This window comes from Mycetomoellerius zeteki, unplaced genomic scaffold, assembly GCF_001594055.1.
Source record: "Mycetomoellerius zeteki isolate Tzet28-1 unplaced genomic scaffold, Tzet1.0 scaffold58, whole genome shotgun sequence".
Lineage (NCBI taxonomy): Eukaryota > Metazoa > Arthropoda > Insecta > Hymenoptera > Formicidae > Mycetomoellerius > Mycetomoellerius zeteki.
In genome coordinates, this window is record NW_017257588.1 from 2,501,850 (window position 1) to 2,521,642 (window position 19,793).

At 33.7% G+C, this 19,793-nt stretch overlaps 1 protein-coding gene and 1 pseudogene across 2 annotated transcripts; one reads left to right on the plus strand and one right to left on the minus strand.

The window, feature by feature from the left end:
* Positions 1-2,109: 2,109 nt before the first annotated feature.
* On the minus strand, positions 2,110-17,674 carry Chd1 (chromodomain-helicase-DNA-binding protein 1). Of its 2 annotated transcripts, none has more exons than XM_018456509.1 (23): positions 16,976-17,674; positions 13,588-13,700; positions 12,160-12,444; positions 10,264-10,452; positions 10,014-10,183; positions 9,769-9,932; positions 9,525-9,684; positions 9,092-9,404; positions 8,797-9,004; positions 8,439-8,719; positions 7,592-8,318; positions 7,248-7,493; positions 6,618-6,788; positions 6,383-6,506; positions 6,151-6,305; positions 5,704-6,065; positions 5,307-5,541; positions 4,885-5,004; positions 4,569-4,796; positions 4,077-4,409; positions 3,505-3,998; positions 2,907-3,020; positions 2,110-2,829 (listed from the first exon to the last, which is right to left on the minus strand). In XM_018456509.1, the coding sequence occupies exons 1-23, from the start codon at positions 16,979-16,981 to the stop codon at positions 2,604-2,606; spliced, it is 5,424 nt and encodes a 1,807-aa protein (XP_018312011.1). In that variant the 5' UTR covers positions 16,982-17,674; the 3' UTR covers positions 2,110-2,603. The 2 variants fall into 2 exon arrangements, with proteins under 2 accessions (XP_018312011.1, XP_018312010.1); XM_018456508.1 differs by having other exon boundaries at positions 3,499-3,998.
* Positions 17,675-17,694: 20 nt separating this feature from the next.
* On the plus strand, positions 17,695-18,853 carry LOC108728058 (uncharacterized; annotated as a pseudogene).
* Positions 18,854-19,793: the final 940 nt, after the last annotated feature.

The window sequence follows — 19,793 nt, forward strand, 5'->3', positions numbered from 1 at the left end:
ACATATTTAAATACGTTTTAAATTCTATTCCATTATGCCACTGTATTTCATTCTCCGAATCGATATTTACAACTCGCAGACTTCTTATCTCTTTATTTCATTGTTGTACACTCCATACCGCCGCAATCATATATTTATAAATTAAATAGCTCTTGCTACGTTTCGTTTCGCAAATGAAAATCTCCAGTGAGCTGTTGCCACGTGATCAATCCCGAAACACAAGAAAATATGAATTACATTTCGTTTCTAGTTTAACATGAATCCATATCGTCACAAATATGTTGTTTCGCTTTTTCAATATATGCTACTATTTACACAAATGCACATGAAAATTGTAAAATTGGCTTCACGCAGCGCGTAAAATAATCTACAAAATAATTTATTTTATGTACGTCAATAGGACAATGTGTTCAGCATGCAATATCGATAGTTTCAGATTATACAAGATAATACGTTCTATAAGTCGAGCTCGACTTTCACCTTGTTTCTTCGTTTACTAGGAATACAAAACTTTATGAGAAGCCCTTCCTTATAACAAAGAAATATTATCAACTGTTCATTATCAATTAGAGCAAAACATAACTATCTTAGATGTTGATTATCTTTAGTCAATCGCTAAATTTAAATCTCTTCAGTTGAAAAATATTTTACGGGAGATGTTCTAGTGTGTGATATTATAGATAATATAAAATCCTTATGTCAATGTTCTCTCTTTCACTTTTTCTCTCCTTCTGTCTTTTCTTTTTTCTCCCTTTTGACTGAAACAAGATTGAGGTAGCAAATACTTCCTCATACTCTATGTTAAATAAGGAAAGCATAATGCTGTATTAAGTGATTCAACAGTTCGATACGAACGGAGTATAATTATCGGTCTTACGCTAATATTTACAAGTATGTCACATTGGTTTGTATGTTCAGAACTATGGTACCATAAGGTAATGAACGCAAAAATAGTACTTTTTTCTATTTCTATTTTTTTCAAATCATAAACGCGTCAAAAGATTATCGAAAAAAAGGTGCGATCCAATCTGTGTTTTTATCATATTTTGATTTGCGTAATAGATTACGTTAGGTGGCTGTTGAATTAACACTTTAATTGTCGACCAATATTTTACTAGCAAATACAATAGATCGACACAGTGTACGATTTCAGTGTGCATATCATATTGGATAATCTCGTATAATTCCATCTCTGTGAAACACGATGTTCCTTTAAATCTTTAATCTTTATATAGAGAAAATTTATATGTTAGATTTGTACAATTTCACAAACATTATATTATAACGCAACATCACGTCCGTTTGTGTCTACTGTAACGCCATCAAATTGGATTGCATTAAGCATAGAGCCGTCTAATTATTAACTCTCATCTGATTCTCAAATGAAAACAATGAAACCAGAGTATCAATCATGAAACTTTTTTCCTTCGGATGAAAAGTGAAAAGTGAAACATTTCTCCATTAACTTCAATGGCAAAAATTTTCACTTTTCACTTTCCATCTAGGGATAAAGTTTCATGATTGATACCCAGATGTCATTATTCGAGGCGATTATGTGCGCGAGCTATATTTTTAAACTAAATATACATATATAATTAGTATCGAAAATGCAAAATATATGCGCATAGCGCGGAAGCAGTTTACTTATTTTACATAACGAAAGATATGGTAGAAGATACGGTACAATCAACGCTATCAATGTTCGGGGACAGTTTAGAATGTGCTCATTTAGCATTTTACAGAATATTCTAGAATGCGTGACGCTTTAGAGCGTCAAGATCTTCGAAAACACCGATTAATTTGTGCAAATGTTAGTACAACTAACAGAAGTAGAACTTCCAAATCGTCAACTGAACCGCATCTGAATAGTATACAGTAGAAAATATATACATTCATGATTATAATGTCGTTAATTTTTTTCACAATTGCACGATAAAACCGAATTCGAATATACAAGAAAGAATTAGTTTATTAATTTAAAAAATTGTAAAAAATACCATTGTACTTTAGAATTGTATTTCAGTATAATTTGGATAGTTTCCATTTATCGTATTGTAGATTGTACGGAAAATGTATTTATTTTAAATAAAAATGATTTTAATATGTGTGGCAATGAAAATTCCCAGAAATTATACCAGTACATTCTCTATTGGTACGTACTTAAAAAAAAAAAAACTGAAACACTGTTTATTCGTTTGTATTCCTCAACAAATTCCGATATACGTTCCGATATATAAAAATTTCTCTTCTCGTTATGCGCCGAGGATATAATTCGATCTCCCTCGTATTTCTTTCCTTTTCACATATCTGTAATTCCACATATCTGTAAAATTTTCTAATCTAGGGAGTATCATGCATATCCTAGACACATCTTCGATTTTATTATATTATCCGTCTGTTATATAATAAACATCGGAATAATTCTTTTTTATACATATAGGTACAAGTGGTGCATGCTCACAGAACATCGTGCACCGTGCATTCAATATTTCTCCCACGTAGAGACGTAAGAGGGCCAGCGTCATCACAAACGCTCTCACTCGCAGCAAAATTATACACAAAATGATTTCGATATTGTGTCACAACCGAGGAAGAAAGAAGCACTAGGAGTTGGCGTTTGGTGGCGGTGGTCTTCTATCGTAGTCCCGCCTGTAATCTTTGTTCGGTCGCCAATCGTTGGAGTAACCATCTCCTGCGTAACCACGACTTCTGAAATGACTTGATGCAATATCCGTGGGCGGATAACCACCACCACCACCACTGCTACCTCCATAGCCACTTGGCCCATATCCGTAACTTGGTGGTCCCGACGAGTATCGATAATAATCACTGAAAAATCATACTCATTGAAACAAAATTCATGAAATAGATCGATCAGATGTATGTACAGATGAGCTATTCCTCACCTTCTTTTGTCGTTCATGTGCATACCACGATCTCGATCCCTGTCTCTATCTCTGTGATAACCACCTGACATTCGACCATAAAGATCAAAGCGATCGCGCTTATGATCTCCGAATCTATAAAAAAAAAATTGCGCAGTTAAGAAATAATATTAACTTTATATTACTCGCGTAGTTTTTTAACGTAATTATTCGCGCTATTATATATTTCCGAAACCCTAACGTTACATCTCAATAGATGCTGTTCTCTTTGTGATTATTTACAATTATTATAAAATTGATACATCCTTTAAATAAAAATGTAAAATAATATAATATAATGTAAAATAAATTTCAATAATTGTAAAATAATATAATAACGCATATAAGTAGCATTCATGTATATATTTAGCAAATTTATAAGATGGGGATGTTCTGAACATCCACATAAATAATGAAGAATTAAATAACAATAGAACAAAGATTTCTATTCTGTTTAACAATCTAAATAATTTTACACGAGATGAATGAAATAAAATTCAAATTAAACTAAATACGGAAATGTTAGAAAACATATTAAACATTGAAGTATTATGGATATAAAAAATGAGCTTACCCGTACCTGCTGTCTCTCATATCTCTTCCGTCTCTGGATAACCAATGATCATCTTCCCTGCTACCACTATAATGTCCCATATTGTATCCACCGTCTCTCCTAATTCTATCATCCTTGTTTATACTTAATCTATCACCTCTGTCGTGCCCCCTATCTCTATCTCTGTCACGATCCCTATCTCTTTTCATATCTTTATGTTTTGACTCTTTTTGTTCTTTATGTCGCGATGTGTCTGCGCTGTTAGTGGTGTTCGATGTGGAATTTGGCATTGACGGTAAAGGCGTAATCGTAATAGCACCGATAGTAACTGCGGACGTACTGCTGATATTGCTGCTAACAGCGGAAATAGTTGAAATGTGTTTCTTACTTTGCGTACTGCTATTCGAGTTTTCTTCGATATCATCAACTTTACGTTTCATTATTCTGCTATCTTTATTGCTGCTGTCTGCCTGTTGTTGCTTGTCGAAATGTTTCTCGTGAGACGCCTTTTCATTGTGTTTCTGCCAAATAAAACGGAAAATTATAATAATTTCTCATCCATTTGTTTTGCAATAAATTAGAAGTAATGCGCACAGTACCTTTGTGGAACTAGAAGTATCCTCTTTTTTATCGGGACTAGATGTGGTACCACCATTGTTGTCGCCATCCTTCTTTTTTGCTAAATTTTTATACATTCTGTAAAGCTTTTTCGCTTTGAAAGTCGTAAACTTGGAAGCGAAGTACCAAAGATTACTTTTCCATTCTTTGATTTGTTCAGAGGTTTTATATTCCGCCAGACATGTGTCAATATGGTTCCCAATTTGATAAAGACTTCGACGTGCGCGAGCAACTCGCTCCTCCTCGCTCAGAGACATATCTGGTGTATCTAAGGCCTTTAACGCCTTCTTTACTGGTCTCATCTTTTCTTTGCACTATATGATAAAAATATATTAATCACTTATCCCCGATTTTTATTTATATTATGCATATTATAGACATTTAATTTATAGAAGTTGTTATAAGAAAAACATACATTTGTATTAAATATACATATAAATTTGTATTAAATTTCTCAAAAGAATTATATTAACCTCATCAAATACTGGCGGATCTAATTCACCGATTACATCGACAGCTCTCGGTTCATTATTTGCAGTAAAATGCATAGGACCTGCGGCTTGCTTATTCTTTTTCACCTTTTTGTTATCTTTTTTCTCCTTCTTAACTTTTTTGTCCTTTTTCTTTTCATCAGATACATCATCGATTTCTTCTTTGATATCTTTTTTAGCAACGTTTTCATCTTCTTTTTTAACTGCAGACTATAATCATAAAAAATGTATATATAGACGTATATTCCATATAAATTCACGAAATATAAAAAGTTAGTCTCTCGCTTTTAAAACTTACTTTGTCAATTTTGGATTTTGATTTTTTATTTTCGTCACCAGAGCTATCGTTATCTTCTACAATTTCTTTGGTAATTGCTGTTTTCACCTCTTTAGGCTTCCTCGGTTTCCTTATTCGCGTCTGAAATAATTGGCTAATTTATAAATGCAAACTTTTTAAAAAGAAAATATAATTTATATGTTAGGCATATTAATATCAAAATTTATATTCTATAGCTCTTTCGTATATTTTACGATTGCTTGCTAAGGTAGGTAAAGTATAGGATAGGCTTGGTAAAGTATAGGAAAAGATGAAAGGATAGGAAACAGTCGGGATATTACCTTGTATTCAGTTTCTAATTGAAGGAGAAAGACATAATCCTGTAGAAGTAAAAAAGACCAATAAAGACATTCGTTGACATGCCATATATCAAATGATCTTACCACTCCTAATTTAAGATCAATTTGCTTCTTCAAAATCTTCAAAAGATATTCCGCACGTGCATTCACACGTTTGAGTTGTACTTTATTGCCATTGGGAAAAATCTTGTCACCGAGTTTCAAACTAATATCTGTTTTTATCGCCTCCCATGAACCCATGCCGTACTGATATATACCCTTTAACAGTCTAGCATCATCCTCGGAAGTCCATTCGCATTCGAAATTGGCTGGTTTCAATCTGCAGTGAAAACATTTTAATGTTTTTCACAATTAATTTTAAATAAGTGTGAATTTAATTAATTGTATTATATTATAATTTTTTCACTATTTAAATTAAATTAGACAACACAAAAAATTAATGTTACTTAAAATTAACTAATTATATAAATTTTAAACTTACTTAATGTCGAGATGCCAATTAGCACGTTGCTCAGGATCAGATGGCAAAGCTTGTTCTAAAGGCTCGAGCTCTTTAACAGCGGCTGAGAATGACTTTGCGTTCACCATTACACCACCTATCTTAAAAGTAGGTCCTCGTCCCCTTTTACGACCTGGTCCTTTGCCTTCTTCCTCGTCACCTTTATTCTCTTTCGCGGTGTTCTCAAATTCTACTAAACATGCGTCGCATCTAGACATCAATTGTTCGCCCAAGAAGCGTAATTCCGCCAGCGGTTTCTCTTGTAAGTCAGCGTCAGCTGCGATATCTTCTAATCGTTTTAAAGGCGCTGGGAACTTTTTATAACTCTTGATGAACCGTCGTATCTGTAAAAGACAATAATATTGTTATATTAAAGACATGCATGAGAGATTAAATAATTTCTCATAAAATAAGACTCGTTATACATACTTCAACATCAGTGAAGCTCTTGATATTCTCGCGCGGCGTAACTCTCGGTCTACCTCTTTTCTTAGGTCTATCATCATCGCTTCCTTCCGCTTCGCTACCCGATTCCTCGCCATCCTCACTGTCATCTTGTACTTTTTTCCGCTTTTTACCCTTTCCTAAAAATAAATACAAAATAATATTTATGCGTTTGCTTAAATATTTTGCATTTAAATGCAAATTCTTCCAAAAATACCTTCGCTTTGATTGAGTTGCTGAAGAGTTTTTCGACTTCTCGGTGGTAGATACAGATCCTCCATTTCTTTGGACTTTTCCTCCTCTTCTATCTTCCTTCGAAAATTCTCCGGAATGATTTCGGCCTAAAGCATAAAAAAATATTAAATAAACAACTTAATATAATAAAAATATACAGATTTTTAAGATATTAATCCCCACACACAAAAATAAATTAAGAAAGAAAAGATATTTACCCAATCTTTACTTTCATCATCGTTATCATTTGGCTGATTAATAGGTTCCAAATCCTCTTCAAATGCTGTTTTAAAACTGGCGACTTTGAAGGCGGACAACAATTCATCGCCAACCGTTGTTGGTCCTTCATCTCTCGTTTCAGCTCTTCTTAATATTTCGTCGATATCACACTAATATTACAAAAATAATAACATTTATTACAAAATATTGATTACATAAACATTTATTAGAGAAAAAATATTAATTATTAAAATAAAATTATGTAAACATTACAATATATCAACTAAGCTAGAGATCCCAGGTTCAATTTCCGACAGAACCAAAAATATTTTCATACGCTCGTATCTCCTCTCGGAAAGCAATGGCAAACCACCGAGAGTATCTTTGCCAAGAGCACTTCTCTAATAAAAATTTCGTCGTTCGGAATCAACGTTAAACTGTAGGTCCCATATGACTGTGTACAACCAGCGTACGCACCACAGGCATATGAGAGAAGTTACCACGCTCAGCCACGAATAATACGACAACGATAATAATGTTAAATATTAATAAACTCTCACATTTTCAATTAAACTGTTCAATTAAACTGTTCAATTAAACTAACAAAAGTGTAAAATGTGTTAACTCACAGCTGGTTCCTCATCTCCATCTTCTTCGTCTTTGAACAAATCCTCGGCGCCAAATTTTAAAATAGCATTCAAATCTTCTTTGTTAAATGGATTACTATTGGTTCCAGCATTCTTTTTGTCTAACACTGTCCTTCCGGTTGTATCCATTCGCTGTATCACTAAATGGTCTAAGACCATTTTTTGCTTTGCGCGTTCAACAATTTCTTCCTCGACTGACTTTTTAGTAACCAATCGATAAATATTTACCTACATACAATAAATATGACATAAATTTGATCAAAAGATTGAAGTTGATTGAAAAATTTATACAAGTGAGGATCGATTTGAAACAATCGCTAGCGTACCTTATTCTTTTGTCCTATTCGATGCGCTCTAGCCTGTGCCTGCAAATCATTTTGCGGATTCCAATCAGAATCAAAAATTATCACAGTGTCTGCAGTGGCAAGATTGATACCGAGACCACCGGCTCGCGTCGACAATAGAAAACAAAAGTCTTGCGATCCCTCAGCGTTAAAATGATCCAACGCTTGTTTTCGTAATTCCCCCTTTATACTTCCATCTAATCTTTGGAATGGGAAATGCCTCCTTTGTAGATATTCACCAAGAATATCCAACATTCTGACCATTTGACTGAATATCAGTACTCTGTGTCCCGTGTCGCGCAATCTCACTAGTAGTTTATCTAGAAGCACTAATTTGCCAGAACCACGAATTAATTGTTGCAAATAATCTTCATTAGTCTTTTCCCTTTCGGCATCAATTGGTTTCGTGAGAAAAGCGTGATTGCAGCATTTTTTCAATTCAATAACGATGTTCAAGAATGTCGTAGTAGATCCTTTCGCCCCTTTTCGCAATGCTTCATAATTTTTTGTCAATATCCACTTGTAATATTGTTTCTGTATGGACGTCATTTCTACTCGTAAGATCTGCTCGACTTTAGCCGGCAAAGATTTCTCGACATCTTTCTTAACTCTGCGCAGAATAAATGGTTCTAATTGCTTGTGCAACTTGGAGTATCCCTTCTGTGCAGCATTATCGTGTTGCTTTTCAAATTCTTCCCAAGAGGCAAATCTATATCCGAACAATATAATAACAAATGTAAATATACAAAATAAAACAAATTAAATTTATATTTTCATAAATATACATCTAAATATATAGATAGAAAAATTTAAAAAGGCAGGAACTAACTTCGTAGGCATAATGAAATGTAATAAGGCCCACAGCTCCTTTAAGCTGTTCTGTAATGGAGTACCAGTAATCAATAAACGATGATTGGTGTGAAATTCAGTAAGTGCTTTGTATAATAAAGAATCATCATTCTTCAATCGATGAGCTTCGTCTACTAGCAATACCGCCCAATTTAAGGCACCCAAAAATGTTTTATCTTTAAGTACTATTTCATACGTCGTAAGAATAACGTTAAACTTTAGTCTCTTCGAACTCTGGTAGCACCATTCGTATTCCCTAATCTGAAAAGAATTTATGCCATTTATTCAAAGAATCTCAGAATATCAAATATTGCAAAGCAGTGAAAAAGAATACTTACCACATTACGAGAATTGATGTCACCCAAGTAAGTGACAAAATTTAGGTCAGGTGCCCATTGAGACATCTCTCTTTGCCAGGAAGTCATAGTTGACAGAGGAACTACTAGTAAAAATGGTCCGTGAAGATGTTGCGTATGAAATAAATAGTAAAGGAAGCATATCGTTTGGATTGTTTTGCCGAGACCCATTTCATCGGCTAATATAACACTAGAAAAAAAATAGATAATTAAAAGATTAAATAAATAATTAATAATTTCAGCGTCGTTATTTATTATAGAAAAAAAATCTGTGTACCTATTTTCCTTGCACCAAGAGTGTATCAACCAATTAAGTCCATCCATTTGATAATCTCTCAATATTAAATCTTTTTCCTTGCCCATGTAAGCAGGTTGTTCATTCAACTGATAAAACTTAGGTCTAGATTTGAGAACTTTGCAATGTTTGCTTGGTGTTCTCTTGGAATCTTCTCTGTCACAAAATTCCTTTATCTTCTCTGGCCATTTTTTCACTATCAAAATTCCATCTTCCCATGTGGCTTCGGCGTATGACAAATTTTCCCATTTACAGAAATAATCAGGATATACCGAGTCTGGTTTCTTGTAATCAGCTGATGAAAGTATACGACGGTTTATCACATTATTATAATTTATATTTATAATAGAAAAAAACGTTGAAAATTATATATATATATATTTAAAATATTATTCTTGAAATAAAGAGATCATACCAATAATCCTCTCAACATTGTTGTAACTTTTCAGAAGATCTTGTTTAAGTTCCAATTGACATTCTAAATAATCCAACTCCTCTGGCTCAGCGTGCTTTCTCGTATACTCAATTACACGTTCACGTTTGATAAAATTGTCTAACTTCTTCAATCCTTTTACCTAACAGACACAAGATCATGAATATTTCCTGACATCACAGTTGTGAATTGACAAAAATTTTTTAATATTTTAATAATGTTATACTTTTTGTGCTTTTAAAGATTCCTCTGATTCCCACGTGTTATGTATGTGAGACCAGCCTTTCCATTTGATCAAGTATTGTACTTCAGTTTCCAGGTTACTTAGATCCTCTGGATTAGGATCACCGTTGTCTTCGACAGCGTAGATTGTCGTTATGTTACCGGTAACTGCACATAATTATATAATAGAAATAATTTAATATATTTCAATTAACATTACAATGTGTGTCTCATATGCATAAAACCAACCTCCTTTCTTGCCCATCCTCTGTCCCAAAATTTGTTCAATAGTTTCCGCATTGTCAGGCTCTGTTGACGCAGCGGTCGATTCGTCAACTTCAACCAAATCTTCGCTATCAGTACCTTCTTCGCTTTCCTCTTTATAACTAACTGCCGTACCTGCCCGTCTATTAATTTGCCTGATAATTAAGTTTAATGAGTAATTATTTTTGTTTTATATATCTTTGCATCTATTTAATCAATTTTTTTCGATATGTACCTTCTATTATCATCACTGTCAAAGGAAGAATTATCAGAAGAATCAGAGATACGTTTCTTTCGCACTCTGGCTTTCTCTTTTGCTTTTTGCGCTGCGCGTCTGTTCAAGGATTTGCTAGGTGGAGGTCTACGATTCTCAGTTTCATCAGATTCTGAATCTGAACTTTCTGAATTCCACGAATTGTGTGAACTAAAACAATAGGTTATACATATATGATCGTGAACATGTTATACCTAACATATTCGCGTTTATAATTATCATTACTGTGAATTTTATTATCATACTGTGAATTTTATTTAACTCAATTTAAAATATGCTGCTAATTTACTTTTAATATTTCAAAAAATCTTGTATATATACATATAACTTTTAAGTTTTTATAAATAACTTCTGGTATATTATTATTAACGATATATTTATAAAATGTATAGCAAATAATATCATGAAATCAATTCTTAAAATGTGAGTCGCAAAAAATTTATAAAAAATATAAAATCAGAGACATTATTTTTTTAATATTCATATATAACTGTAATTTTATATAACTTATACAAGAATTAAGATTTTTATGAGAAATAAAGTTATATAACAATTATATGCTCCACAACACATAAAAAATTTGTGTGTATTAATAAATTTGAGATATACAGAGTGTCCCATGGGAAGTTGCTAAAACTAATCAGTTGGCATTTTTAAAAATGCACACAAGAAAAATCAATATTTCTTCATAGAAGACACCTGGCAGTTTTATTTATACATAAAATAAAAACAATAAAAAATATTTTTATCGTTTAATAAAATGTTTATAAAAATGCCAAATATTGCCAATTATATTTTGGAAATTTAAACAGATGTTATAGATAAAAGTTTTTTTTTATAAAAAGATGTTATAAAATTTTTTTAATTTCCAAAATAGATAAAATTGGCAATATTTGGCATTTTGATAAATATTTATGAAATGATAAAATGACAATTTTATAAACATTTATTAAATAATATTTCCAATCGTCTACCTTATATATAAATAAAACTGCCAAATGTTCTCTATTAAATGCGTTTATAAAAATAACAACTGATTAGTTTCAACAACTTCCTATGGAACACTCTGTGTAACATAGGAATGTAAAAACGCTTGTGATATAAACTGGAAAATATATTAAGCAGTTATATGCAAAACAAAAGTGAAATCCGATTAGTGCAAACAAATGTAAAAACGTAAACACTTATAAATATTTTAGCAGTTAAAAGTATATGTATGCATACATGTAGCATACCTTATATGTGGATAACACTATGCAAATAATTATCATATGTGGAAACAAGTCTTTTTAATGTTAATAAAAAGCGTCCTAAATGTCGCAATTAAGAAACTCACATATTCGAGATATCGTCAAATAACTACATAAAAAAATTTTAACACGTGTTATATAACGATCAATATTGATGACAAAAGGTACCATCGTACGCATGTATCATTTATAAATTTATATGCAAATGTACTGATAATAATGGCACGAGTGGAAATTAAATTAGGAAAAATATAAAATCGATTCGTTATTCGTGCTCTGTAGAATATGGATAAATAAAATATTTATCAAAAAATTAACGCAGCGACTAATACGGTTGCAGAAGTGGTGTATCGTTGCAAAATATCTCTTGTAATGACTGACAAGATCAAAGTTCACTATGTACAGGGTAACTGTATTAAACTACTTTATATTGGTTATCGACAATTATGGCCTTGTTTTATCTTTGAAGTAGCGCATTGCGATTCATATCTTGCAATCTCGGAGATCTCGCGATTATGGTAACACACTCAGCTGAGTTACACCGATCGTTACTGTCGACGTATTCTCCTCCTCCATCTCCTCTCCCCCGACGATTTGTCGCACTTACCTTTTCTTCTTAAACTTTTTGCGACCATCACTGTCGCTCTCGCGATTCGTTGCGAGCCTATCAGGTTCTTTCCTGGAACGCCCGGACCTCCTAATGCCGTATATGTCAGGATTCTCGTCCCACTCGCGACTAGACTCATGTTTAACTCTAAGCTTTGCTTCGGTGCTGTGATTCGAGCTTTTGCTCTGGAAGCTATCGCTTTGTGCAGCAGGTGCATCCGACTTCTCCGACTTTTCCGAGTCAGAGCCCGATCCGGAACCGGAACCGCTCGAAGAGCTAGAGTCGCTGCGTTAAGCAGCCAGGCAATATTATGGATGCATTCCGTTTAACGTTCGCAATACTCGCATGAATCATGTCATCCTTGTTTAATATTTGAAAAGAAGGATGAAATAATATTCGCGAGCGTTGCGAATGTTAAATGAAACGCACCTTTTATTTCACTAATTGCAAATAGATGACATACATAGACATAGCATCTCGAAATACATACTTATTTAGAATATTTAACGATAACGTAGTCGTGAGAACAATTCACCATAAAAATATTATATATAGTAATCATGATATGATATATTCATACATAAACTATAGAATTTTAATTATACTAAGATTAAAAATGTTTATGCAAATTAATAAATATATAAATGAAACATTAATATAAAAATAAACTATAATTTACTAGGACACGTTGAAATTGTATCGAGTCTTTTAAAATATATGGTATATTTCAAGATGTTGAAAATGTGAACGTTCTCATATAATTCTACGATTCTGTATACATTGATTACTTGAAAGTATATTGACTAACGCTACAGACTCATATTACAGCTTATCTAGCACTGTACTGATTCTGAATAGGAAGGGAACAAATGTTTTAACATCGTATTGTATAAGAAAAAGTGTGTTCACAAAATTTCAAAATAGTTTATAAATTAGCAAAATTGTTAAAAACATTGTTAGTGCTGTATGAAGCTATAGTGATGCGCACAAGTAGCCCACTTGCAAGTGGCACTGATTGTGATAAACCCTTACACATCAGAGAATCCAATATACACTTGTATTCAGTTCAATTTGTCTCGTATTCGTAATATATTACACGCTACAAATGCATTTTATAAAAGATTGTTTAAACTTATTTCAAAAGTTAATGAATAATTAATAATTAATGAACCTTATCAATATTGTAGAATTTTTAAAGAAGGAACAATTACATTCTGAAAAACGTTAATAAAATTAAATATTTAAATAGCAATTTTCCAAAAACAAAGTTCTTTTCAAAATTCAAAATTTGCCTAAAGCTAGGAAATTTAGAAATTCATTAAACGTTTCTTTCTTCTATGCGAGGAAAATATAAAATTTCACTGATACAAGTTCGTATATCAGATCTCACAATTTTCAGGGAGATGAGCTAAATTCTCTTGTTCATACCTTTCAGATCCAGATCCTGAGCCGCTGTTACTACCGGAAGAAGAGCTATCGCTTTTGCTCTCATTCTCAGAATCAGATCCGGATTCCTTACCAGATTCGGATTCTAATGTTTTCTGGAAGTTAATCATGTCGAGATCACATGTAATTTCGATTTTATTTCTACGCAAAATATCGCTCGTCGCTTGTGTTGTTTGGAATAGTTCATTTTTATCCCCCAACTAACGTTTATCGCAGAGAAACACGCCCTAGCATTATTATTCTCAATAAGAGATTTTTCTTTTTATTCTAGATGAATATAATACAATTAATACAATTAATGAATTATGATAACGAATGGCAAGGTAATTTATAGTCAAAGAGAGTGGTGAAACTTTTGCACATCTCTTCTTTCTTTCAATCAGCGCGCATGCAGAATAACGTCAATTCATCAACACGATTCGACCTCCATTTTGTAACCAACGTTCTCCATTTTGTGACCATCGTCCGCCATTTTATATTCGTAGCAGAGGAAAACATTAATCTAAGAAACTTTATTAAACTATTGTTGTCGTACATTTATAGAATTATTTTGGCCTAAATAAAAACCAATAAAGACTAAAAAAGGAAATATAATATAAATCGAAATATTTAATACACTCATTGTATTAAATTCCGCAAGACTTTGTATTTAGGAGTAAAATCCCCCTTGTTCGACCATGTTTGAGATCCGCCAAATTAAACGCAGACGGATTTTTTTCCAGATTGATATATTTGCATCAATCTATCGCATTCAATTGCTTATAATATTAATCGCATGAAAGGAATCGCTTGGAGATGCTCAACAAAGGTTTGGACACTAAATAATAGAGATCAATGAAACACACGTTATATGTTTATTAAAAATTTCAACAATTACATATCTCACACAATTTCCAGTGCTTGATAAAGATATGTAAATGCATACAGAAATATATGTGCATCTAATAATATGGGGATTTATTATATTATTTAATTTATAGCAAATTAGGTATGTTATACATTAATTTGTATAATATATTTCATCTTTCTGCAAATCTGTAGCAGTGAATGATCAAAATAAAAATTCTCGCAAGTATACTGGAAAAAATATTGCAATTATGAGAGCAAAGTAAAATTCTGTTGCAATCAGTACAGATTTTTGTTTGCCTATCTACTTAATCCTAGGTTGTTTGCTCTATTTTTATAACAAGCATCAGTAATAACAGGTATGCTATATTTTTATTCAAGATATTATACCAGATAGTGATGTATGTGATCAAATATTAAAATAATCTATACTCTGGACTGCTGACATAAATTATTAAAATTATGTTTAGCTGATAAAACATCTTCAAATTACTTATGTAATTTTTTAAAACAATTCTTGCTAAACATTTTAGTAAATATATTGTACAAGTTGAGATATTTTATAAAACATATTTTTTGGAAAATGAAGCAGCAAAATAAGACTTCTATAAAGAATCCAAGTGTTATTTTTTTCCTTTATATTATTCAAACTTTCTTCACATTAATAAGTAGCCGAATCTTTATCAAATAAAACTATAATACAATTTTTTATTATTCTCTAGAGTAAAATTAGTGTTAAATATTTACATTACTATAATTGTTTACATTAAAAACATTAATACCGGTTTTTTTAAGTTATATAACCCATCTTTAAATAACCCCTTTTTCTTAACGTTTTATTATTAAGAATTGCCAGGATTCTATAACTAATTTAACGTCGCTTTTCTTGTGTATTTTTTAATTAATACATCATTATGATCGTTATACTCCTTTTGTTCTAAACACTGTACTATTCTCTAGGTTTATATTCTCATATTGGTAATAAAAATATTATGTAACTAGTATATATATTAAAAGTGAATTATAATTGTAATGCAAACACTTTCTATATTTTTCTAAATTTTATTCACTATTTTCTGTAACTATTTTATAAAAAAAGTCAGCTTGCTTAAAAATTTATAAGCATAAAATGAATCTTTTTATGTATTTTTATAACAAATCTTTTTATATATTTTTATAACAATGTTTAGTATATCATAAAGAATGTATAAAAAAAACTTGAGCTCAATATTTAAAAAATAAATTAGTCTTAATTTATTAATGAAGCCATGTTCAGTCTTATTAATACACTATGATAATTGAAAAGTACATGTTGTTCATTAAGAGAAATAATGTGCGATTAATGAGATATATAAGTAGAGAAGCAATTGTTAAATTTGTCTAGTTATTTAAATATTTACAATACCATTACTGTAAAATTTACCACCTATTTAAGTATTTTACACACATGTGATGATGAAATATCCAGAAACTATATTGCTTTAAATTTTTTATACAAATTTGCCCAACATATCTAAACTAACCTCATTATAATTTCAGCAGTTAAAAATATTTCTTAACAAAAATTGATGATTATTAAGTATATGATTGGATTTAATGTTATTTTCACGATGTACCAAGATAAATTTGTTATCAAATTGAATGAAATCTATCACATTGCAATGAAGTTTGCTCAGAGTATGCTTTATGATTGTTATTTTCATTCCCATGAATGAGATGTAAAAGAAATCAATGTTTAACAAGATTCCAAGTAGCATAAATAAAGTTTTACAGTATAGATAAACGTTATAAAGCTCCTTGATAGATCCAATTGCATCCGTCACATGCCAAAATTGTGGATTTCCTACAAAAATTTCTGCAAAGAATTTTCAAAGGGTGAAAAAGCAAAATATTTTTAACATTATCCCACTGGAAATGCATCCAAATCGCGTGTATTGGCCATGAGAATTGTGTCACACATTCCTGATCACCAAGCAGGACTGTGCGCGACAATATTCGAGCTAAATTTGCGAAAATGGGTACAATTTTGATTTTCAAATAAGCATGACGCCAGGCCGAAGGAAAGTGTGAGGAATCGTTTGCGACGAAAATCAGGATGGTACAACGATGTTTTCTGTGAAAAATGTCAGGTTGACGCGACGTAAACAAACCTTATAGGTTATTGAGAGGCTAGAAAGGTATGTAAAGTTGCGAAAAATCGTGGCGAGAGTGGCACAAGTTCCTGAACCCGGACGGTCCGTGGGACCCCGCCCTATACGCGGAGATCCTTCGAGGGCAGGTATCGAGGGTTTTTTCGCGTTTTCGCGAGGTTCTTGTCGATCGTTGACACACGGAAACGCATGTGGCTACGCGATTTTCCCTTATTCCAAACAACACCGTGGCCGCGACGAGCGACTCGCGTGCACGCAGAAAATCATGTCGAACGCATCCGCGATCGTTTCACATGAAAATTGTCGCGAAAATCCGCATATACGGGGGCGAAATCGCACCCGAATTCCGGGGGTGTTCGGAGATTGGCACTCACCTGCATGGTTCCGTCTACGCGTCGCAACGACGACCCACCGACGTGATTATCGACGCGCGTCGCGCGAAATCGATCCGATCCCCAATCGTACCACTGTCACGCGTACACGTGCTCGTAATATCAGACCGCGTTTACCGTCGCGGGTCTCGACATTATGAAAAACTATCGGAATATCGCGCGCTATATGCTCACGGACTCGAGAGATCGACCGCCATTTTGTGAACCAGACTTGCTTCTTCGCCCTCCCCACTCGAGGTTCTCCCGTCATGCAACGCGCGCGCCATCTCGCTCTTCCCTTTGCCCTCGCCACTCGTCTCCGCCAATCACGCGCTGCCAAAAGCGAGAAGCCTTCGAAACGCAGCAGCGGATTGGGCGAGAGACGAAGGGAGATGGGAGACGAGAGGACGCGCGCATCGAATGATTCAAGCTGTGTAGGTGTGTGCGCGCGCGCACGCACGCATCCGGAAAACCTCCTATTAAATGATACGTAGATCTCTCGATTCTCTCAAGCAAGGGTCTCGAGTAAGAAATTCAGACGATGTCGAACATCGCGATAAAAACCGAATCGAAATCCTGCAAAATTCATGGCTCGAATTTTCTCGCGCGAATTCGAACGCATTCGATCATTTCGCACGAGATTTAGTGATACGACACATCCGACGCGAGTCGTAAAACGGAAATCGAACGTTGCTCGTTGCACGGCCATTTTGAGTAGCTAACGATTTTACCCAGAATGCACGGCGTCGCGTCGCTTTTTTCGATTAATTGCCGTTGGACGTCATTTTACGCAATCAACATCTATCTAAAATGGCGCGTTCTCGGAAAAATATTTATTTTTTACACGTTCTCGTTTTACACTTTCTAAACGGAAGCGATCTCGCTACTCTTTTTTTCCATACTCCAGAACTGAACTTGCATTGTTCATCTTTTGTCTCTTTCTCTCCAATGTGAAAAAAGAAAGATAAACCGTGCGAACAAGTTCAATTCTGGAGAATGAAAAGGAACGGCTTTAACGGTCGAAACAATCGCTTTGAAGGGAAATTTCTCGAAAAGCATCATGGCGATTAACGGCAACAGTTTCATGAATTATATATTTCTTATCCGCAAAAACGAGGGAAATCCGATACTTCAGAGGGGAGAATCGCGTAATGATCACAGATACGTCAATAGTGAGAAAATCTCGCAAATCGCGGACGGCCATTTATAGAAAAGGGAAACGAACGACGCAGAACAGTTAGCTCGCGCGCGTTACGATGCTAAATCGATACATACCGTACAACGTGAAGCAACGAATTTTTCGAGGGTTCAGGAACTCGCGCTTAATTCTAACACGTACTTTTCGTTTAAAGCAGGCAGGAGTCCACACTAACCGTCGGCCGAATGGATTGGAATGGACAGGCTCTGGTAGAACGCCAAGTTGGCCGATGTCGTCATGCAAAAGGCGCAAGCGAGGATGATCGGAGAGCGGAGCACGACAAGCTGGCTTTCCATTAAGCGTAAACGGGCAGAACGACCGCAATGGTGAACAGACGGACTGCCGTCTCGGAAGGATTTCTGAGCGATCGCGTGTCACGACGTCACGAAAATGACGCCGACTGAGCGGTGCGCCACGCCCGTGTCGATGAAAAGCCAGCGCAGCCGTCTCACAGTCGATGTGACTATCGTATCATGGGTGAGAATGAAAGAGGAAAAATATTACCTACACGTTCGTGCCAACGCCGCGCCGGAAAGGGAGGAGATGCCCTTGCTTCCGGTATATGTACGCGATCGCAACTCGATCGAGAGCTCGATAAGCGCCACCTTCGCCGTTCGAGTTTTATGGCGGGCTTTTTCAAACATGTTTTACACGGAAGACGAATTGCTTTCGTGTAGTTTGGCCTAAATTGGCCTGAAAAAAATATATAATCGGTTAGTAATATTATTTCATAGAAAATAATAAAATATTAAATTATAATTTATATACATTGATAATAATGAAATTATTTACAATTTTAACGATATAACATATTCGACATAAAAGGATGCCTCATGTAAGAAGACACTCGTGGAAACCTAAATGAATGTTATCAGATACTTTATGTAAATTATGTAACATTTAATTGAATCGGTTTAATGAATAGACTATTTCAATAATACGAAATAGGAGTAATGGCTGTGACGATCAAAACTAAATCTTTAATGCTTAAATAATTCAATCAGAATTACTAGAGTGCCTCCGTAATCTAATGACTTAAGACACTCGTATGGAGTACAAGAGATCCAGGTTCGATTCCCGGCCGAGGTAATATTTTTCGCAATAAATTTATTTACGGGTAATATTTTTCGGCATATTAACATCTTAATAGAATGCCTGATTAAGCAAATTATTAATATTGCTTGTTAATTTAATTCGCGATATTATTACAGTAGTTTAATTGCGTTTATATAGTCCGGAAAAATAATTCGGCGTGCAATTCAAATAACTACAAATATGGTATATATGCAAGTACATGTATAATATATATAGTAATTCTGATTGTGTATGTGAATTATTTGAGTATTAAAGATCTAGCTTTGACCGTCACGGCCATTACTCCTATTTCGTATTGTTGAATTTTCGAATGTATGGTCCAGTAAAATTTTTATTGAATAGACTATTTCGTATAATTTATTCGTTATTACAGAAAAGGAAAAAGAAATGTGAATTCTTATTCTGTACACTAGCGGACTATTTCTGAACACTGAGGAAACTCGAAAAAATACACGGAAACGGAATGATTCGACTGACTTAATTAAATTAAAAGACGAAAACCAAACATTTTTCAAAACATAATTATAC

Excerpts from the sequence above, each read along its gene's own strand:
- Chd1 (XM_018456508.1), bottom strand. Across the intron at positions 9,933-10,013 it reads GAGGATGGGCAAGAAAGGAG|TTACCGGTAACATAACGACA; the intron begins GTTGGTTTTATG and ends AATTATGTGCAG. Across the intron at positions 3,021-3,498 it reads ATGAGAGACAGCAGGTACGG|ATTCGGAGATCATAAGCGCG; the intron begins GTAAGCTCATTT and ends TTTTTTTTATAG.